The 7,849-nt window shown below is 30.0% G+C and overlaps 1 protein-coding gene across 3 annotated transcripts in view; it reads right to left on the reverse strand.

Moving 5' to 3' along the window:
- LOC122533580 (KN motif and ankyrin repeat domain-containing protein 2) overlaps window positions 1–7,849 on the reverse strand; it is an 82,185-nt gene that overhangs the window by 31,379 nt on the left and 42,957 nt on the right. For all 3 annotated transcript variants that reach the window (XM_043663439.1, XM_043663442.1, XM_043663440.1), the window contains exon 2: window positions 293–400. In XM_043663439.1, coding sequence (XP_043519374.1) covers window positions 293–338 — 46 coding nt within the window. In that variant the 5' untranslated portion in view covers window positions 339–400. The remainder of the gene's footprint in view (window positions 1–292; window positions 401–7,849) is intronic.

Consider the following 7,849-nt stretch of genomic DNA (forward strand, 5'->3'; position numbering starts at 1 on the left):
ATATAATAATATAATAAAATAAAAATATATAACATATAATGTGTAATATAATAAAAATTATATATACAATTTTTATTATAATTTTTTAAATAAAATCATAAATCATTATATATTAAATTATAATTATTATAATTATTATTATATATTAAAATGATAATAAAAAAAATATCCCAAGTATAGTAGTAACAAATATCCATAGAATCACGAATTTTCATGAATATCCGCGGTCTAATTATTAGTTGCGAGATTGCTGCAAAGATCATTGTACGTTAATATATCGTAAAAAACTCACCGTTTCCGTTGAAAACGCGGGCCGAGGGCACGACGGTCAAAGCCATTTTCCCACACAATCGATGTTACCGTGTTTCACCACCAGTCATAAGATAACATCCTCATCATTCTGAAAACAGACAGAACTTCATTAGCCACCAGTGATATTCAACGAGCTGCAAAATTGTACATCTTCGTCACGCGATATCCCAGAGGGGAAGAATTGATTGAGGGAAAATTTCTCAATTGAGAAGGAAAATGCGTTCATTACGTTTATCTGGCTGGATTTATGAGTCGGATTATGAAGCGGAGTTGATATTGTCCCCTGGACAAAGATTCTCGGTACCGCGTAATTTCATTACTCGTTCATTGTACATTCTTCGTTATCGGCCGTCGGAATCGCGTCAAACGTTAAAACTTTCTTCTCCGGGACCTTCCGACCTCCTCCTCGTCCGATTCTGCGCCGAGTGAAATCGGGGCTCGTTTCTAATAAAGCGCCATGGAATTCCAGACTGCGCGGAGAATCAATTAGTTTCGTGGAATTCTAGCTTGTCGGCTATAATTGACCGTGTGTTAGAGAAAAAGAAAGTGCCGCGAGATGAATCGCGGCAGGCTCAACTTGCCGCAGATGAGCAATGAAATACTTGCAATACAGATACGTGAATACGTAATGTATAAACTGCTATATATTTTCGAGAACATAACTGAAGAAATAGAAAACGTTAAACTTTACACACAGAGAACTACACTTTCGATAGTTTTTATATTTTCTCACCTTACGCGTGTTCTCTTGTGTAATTGTACATTCTGAAATTTTCTATAAATATGTAAAAATTCTATGAATTATCTATATATAAAAAATTTTATATAAATTATATATATATATAATATAATTAATATTAATTATATAAATTATATATATAATGTAATTAATATTATATATAAAATTAAATATTATATATATAAATTTTTATATAAATTATCTATATATAAAAAATTTTATATAACTTATATATATAATATAATTAATATTAATTATATAAATTATATATAAAATTAAATATTATAAAAATTTTTATATAAATTATCTATATATAAAAAATTTCTGTAAATACATAAAAATCCGCAGTCCAGCACTAAAAATTGAAACTTCTCGCACGGAAAGTATAAAACGAAAGTAAAATCTGGAATTAGAAATACAAGAAACTAATGGCATAAGATTGTGATTTCGTAGTGAAGACGGTACACAATTTGATAGCTTTATTTCTACAGCAAAATTCTATGTTCGCTCCATGTACGTTGCGCCATTAGAAATACAAATTTGCCGAATTGTACAGCGTCGCTACTGCAAAATTCCAACGTCGTATCGTTCGTCTGCGCTGGACCGTGGAAACATAAATTTGTCAAGACGCATAACATCACCCGTGTAACTGCACAGCGATGAAGTCGTGCAATTTATATTTCCAATGACGAAATTGCACGTTCACTTGTGTGTGTGTGCGTGTGTGTTGCGCCATTAGAAGTACAATTCTGTCGAATTCCTCATCGTTATTGCTGGGAAATCACAATGATGAACTGCATCGGATCTTCAGATTAATGTAGACGAACGATACGACGTCTATGTGATTTTGCAACATTATGAGCAATGCATATCGGGTTGCAGAGTTGCATTGTTCTTTTGCATCAAGTCCTATATTCATTTATTTCTGCTTGCCTCTTCACTTTGTGGTAATTTCCATTATATGCACGTACAAATATAATACTATTACTAATTCTTACTAATTCTATAATATAATATAATATAATATAATATAATATAATATAATATAATATAATATAATATAATATAATATAATATAATACTATAACTTTATAGTTTAAAGTATACTATATAATATAATATAATACTATAACTTTATAGTTTAAAGTATAATATAAAGTTATAGTATATAAAGTATACTATATAATATAATATAATACTATAACTTTATAGTTTAAAGTATACTATAAAGTTATAGTATATAAAGTATACTATATAATATAATATAATACTATAACTTTATAGTATAATATAATATAGTATAACACGATACTATGTATCACAATATATAGTATACTTTATAGTATAATATAATATAGTATGTACTCGTCAACTGCAAAATCATTCCAATCTAACCTAATCCATAGTACCTTATTTTAGCGGGAGCAAATCAATGACAATATTACAAACTAATGAGCACTGAATTACACTGTCAATAGCAATATTTGTAAGCTAACGAGCACTGAATTATTAGAAAACATAATCATTTAATAATCAAACTTAATTCTCCTAAACTTTTCCTATTTTAAGAAACCTAACCTAAACCTATTTGATCCACAGTACCTTAACTTTATTAAGTCAATGGCAATATTATAAAGCAACGAGCACTGAATTATTAAGAAGCATAATCTCTTAATAGCCAAGTCGTAATACATCGTCACTACAAAAATTGCGATAACTATCACTCGTCTTGTAGCTTCTCGCAGCATCGTGAGAAAAGTATAATCTATCAAATGGCAAGGGCTTGACGTTCCGATTGATCACCCGTACAAAGCTTAAAGAGATAGAAACGTTAGAAACGGGAGAACACGTGACGTTGTGGCAACGCGAGAGTTTTACGCACGATTTTCACCGTATTTTGTCTACCGTATAGCGTTGCTAATTCCGTATGCCGGATTTCTGGTCTGACGGCAACACGTCCTCTTGGCTCCTCGTCGACTTCGCGAACTTTAATTGTTCCGCGCGTTGAACGTATATCGTCCAGCTTCGCGCGGATATTTTTACTATCGTTTCCGGCGAAGATGATTTGCCCGGCTTTCAAGCCTCCAAGAATTTATCTGACGACTGTAATACGGGACGATTTCGTTGGCGGTATATATTTAGACATACACTGGGCACGTTCCGTGAGACGTACGAAATTATGTTCTCTGTGCAAATTGTGCAAATTGTACGAGTATATATATATACCGTAATAATACAGGTACAAAAAACAGACATTTGCAATTATTTACTTGGTTCGATTTCATACTTTTAATTGACGAGTACACTTTAATTAATTTTCTGATTTTCGAGAACTATATTTCGAGAACTATATTTACTATGTGGAAAATTATATTATATTTATGTTATATTATATGTAAATATAATATAATTTTTCACCATGCGATATTATATGTAATATTTCACTATGTGATTACATTGTATTTATATTATGTTATGTATATAATATTATATATTATCTATAAATTTATATAATAATATATATATTATAATAATATTATTATATAATTATATAATAATTATAATATAATTAATATATATAATATATAATATAATTATGTAATATTATATATATAATATTATATAATATAATTTTTCACTATGTGATACTATATGTAATATTTCACTATTATATATATAATATTATATAATATAATTTTTCACTATGTGATATTATATGTAATATTATAATAATATTATTATATAATTATTATATAATTTATATAATATAATTATATAATAATTATAATATAATTAATATATATATAATATATATATATAATATATATAATATAATTATATAATAATATTATATAGTATAATTTTTCACTATGTGATATTATATGTAATATTTCGCTATGTGATTACAGTATATTTATATTATTGTGTGTATAATATTATATATTATATATAAATTTATATAATAATATCATATATATATATTATAATAATATTATTATACAATTTATATAATATAATTATATAATAATATTATATATACAATATTATATAATATAATTTTTCACTATGTGATATTATATTATATATTACATTATTATATTATATTTCTCACTATTCATGTTCACAATTCCGTGTGATTATAAGATGCGTGCGATTTGTCCATCCGCATGAAGAATAATCAATTTCACCGTGACTAAGACGATTATCTCTGAAATAGTTTGGAAATTAGATTGGCAAGTGGCCTCGTGTAGCCGGAGGGTCGTTTCGAAATTCTTCAGACCCTTTTTAATCCTTGGCCTGGAAACTTTGCGTTGCGGTACGTGATACATTTACTAAGGTATCGTTCCGAGAAGCAATTGGCATTCACGTCGCGGCATACTTGAGGGCCGGAATAAGGGAATAAGGGACACGTAACAACGCATTTCCTCCTTTCCTCGGGCGACGAAGTCCGTTAATTTTTCATGAGACGCCACGTCCCCCTTTCTGTTCGAAACTGATCGAACAGCATCCAATATCATCGACAAACAGAACTTTTTTTTTTTAGAAAAATTAAAGAGGGTGAGAAAAAAAATGACATTTTGTCGACGATATATTGGATATTGGAATTGTTTCACCGTGAAAAGTAGGGAACGTGACTCCTCGCATTCCTCCCCTAGTCTTCGCTTTCGTTTATCGTAAATCTTCGGACTCTGCTGATTCATTGTTTTTAAGTGGAAAGGGAAGCTTCCTCGATGGAAAGGTGTGTCGGTTTTCTTACGCGAGACTAATATTCCTCTCACGAACGAGGGTTACTTCTTCTTCTTCGAAGCGAAATCCGCGCGAAATGGAAAAACTTGCGGCTCGTTGCGTATACCTTCGGACGAATACGCTGATTTTTACGGAAATAAAGATATCGAATTCTCCAGTCTCGCTGATTCGCGCTAACGGAATCTCGTTTCTCGCCATTGACGAATTAATTCGCAAAATCGATCGTAGCTGAAATAAAAGCACTCTGCGCACTTCTTTTTTTTTTTTTTTTTTATCGTCGAACGTTTCCGATTGGAAAATTGATCAATCAGTCTGAAGATAATAAAGATGCGAACGTGTAGCTTTAATAAAGTCAAAAAAAAAAAAAAAAAATTGTTTTTCTAACAATTGTTTTCGCTATTGCGATTTTTCGAGAATATTCTAGAAAATAATTAACTTGAACTTTGAAAAGCACCGTTCTCGAAATGAAATTTTCAAAAACTCGGTAACAGAAATATTGGAAATCGTATCATATTTGTATTCTCAAGTGTATCTTGTTGCACAGTACTTGACAAAGCGAAATTCTGATTCGAATATTTTCTCTTTACAAAAGGAGTTGAAGTCGTTTGTGACGAAAGTTACATGTTGAAATTCAAAGTAAATGTCATTTTATAAAGATTCGATATTTTAAATCAGCAACTAGCTTCTCTTTTACAATTTAACAATTGCAAACCAGAGAGATATTGCATTTCGATGAAATTCATAGATTTAGTTAAAATTTTTAGCAATCACCAACAGAACAACATATAATAAAATGTACGTATTGTTTTTTTAATGAAATGTAATTTCGTCTCCGTGAAAGTCCTTTAATTTTTCCTTACTTTGCAAAGATACCTTAACAAAGATAAGCGGCAGCTTGCTAAATTATCAGATCATAAACGACTATAATTATAAAATAATATCAGATCGTAAAAAAGACTGTAATTATAAAGACTATAATTATAAAATAATCTGACGACGACATGCAAGTTCTTGCAAATATTGTAACATTTTGAAGTAACATGATGGCGATCGTTTTTGTAAAAAGTTTCATGTTACAGAACGTAGTGTACAAACGATACCTGATAAACGAAAATAGGTCGCAAATATTTACCATAGCGATACGTACGTGTCGAATTTTGAGTAGTGTGGGTAGAAAAACGAAACTCTTTCACCCAAAACCTTCGAAAGCAGTAGGCATCGAAATTCAAGTAACGGCCGTGACATGCGAATGCGTGACGTCGATTCACCGACAACTGGTTGCTTTGGCTTTGAGTAACTGACACTGCACCACGTTTATCTTTGTACCGTTAACAATTTCCTCGATAAAGGTTCGTACACGTGTATTTAGTAATACGTATGTACCAATATTACTGAGATAGTTGGCGTTTATTAGTCATCACCGATAACCGAAAACGAAACTCGACAGAAACGATATTTTCTTGTACGCCCAAAATTATATAAGATTCATTATCTTACAGATTTGGGAATTTCATATTAAACACACGTTTTATTTTACATATTAAAAGCTGAGAAAATATATTACACGTACAGCGAGAATGTAACATATTATACGTATAATATTATAATACGAATTTTTTTTTTATTGTATTATAATAAAAGTATATTACACGAAACTAGATCTATTTTTTGAATAGTATCTCTTAAATAGTATAAATGCGAATTTTGTACGAAAAGCTCAACAATATATACAAAATATATATGAAATACCCAAAGTTCATTAAATTCATTGTAATATTTAATGGTTGGAAACAAGTTTCTACTTAAGCTCAGTTTATTTAGTTTTGATTGTGAATCTGCAATCTAATTATTGGCAACAACGTCGAGTAAATTATACTTTGTCACAGACTACTGTGTCTTTAAAAGTAACAGAGATTTGTTTGAATTGGCTGTTAAATTTTAGTGGTAAGGGTAATCAAATTACGTACATTAAGGGTGTAAACACGTACATCCTGACGTACATAATATCAACTCACCGCTTGTTAGCTCGAGAAACCACCAAAAGTTACCATATATATATATATTTCAATATCGTGTGTGCTCGGTTCGAAGACGTTACAAGACACGGCGATTAATTTCCGTTACCAAACACCCCTAAACTGTCACCCGGCAAACATTCCAAGACCAATAAACAGCCTATTCGTTCCCGGTCGTTACACGGAACTCCTAACTTTCAATCTGTAACTTTTTGCTGTAACTTTCAATCGTATCCGACAATCTACAAGAGGGCACAATGTGTACCATTTTTGTTCACCGAAACGATCGAGTCGTCGATGATGAAATTATGTGACTGGCAAACGACTCACGTAACAGCGTCTCGCAACTTTTATTAACGTGTTGAGCGTATTTTGGAAGTAGCATCGAAATTTTATTAGCATTAAAACGCTAACGAAACACAATATTTTATGTGTAATGTGTAGAGAACATGTGTCCATACATTCGACGAAAAAGAATTTTTTAAATTTTTATTACTATTGAAATGTTAATAAAACACAATATTTTATGTGTAATGTGTCCATACATTCGACGAAAAAGAACTTTTAAAATTTTTATTAGTATTGAAATGTTAATAAAATACAATATTTTATGTGTAATGTGTCCATACATTCGACGAAAAAGAATTTTTAAAATTTTTATTAGTATTGAAATATTAATAAAACACAATAGTTTATGTGATCTTTAAAATTTTCATAACTTTGTGAAAAGAAAAGATCGTGTGAAAAAACAAAACTTCAAGAAACAGACTTGAATCTTTAACATAATTGATTTCGTTTGAATTTCTAAAAATTTAAAAAAAGAAAAAGAAACATATTTTCTTACAACTTTTCGCAATAATGTAAAGACATCTTTTTTAAAGAAACGATTCTCAATACTTCGAAAATAAAAAGGCTTCGCGTTTCAAGTTTTTTGCGATTTCCCTCGTGCTGAATCCTTCGAAATAACGCAATTTTGTGATAAAAAAGAATTTTTTAGATTTTTATTAGCATTAAAATGTTAATAAAACACAATATT

Source organism: Frieseomelitta varia, unplaced genomic scaffold (genome assembly GCF_011392965.1).
Source record: "Frieseomelitta varia isolate USP_RPSP 00005682 unplaced genomic scaffold, Fvar_1.2 scaffold_54, whole genome shotgun sequence".
NCBI classification, from domain to species: domain Eukaryota; kingdom Metazoa; phylum Arthropoda; class Insecta; order Hymenoptera; family Apidae; genus Frieseomelitta; species Frieseomelitta varia.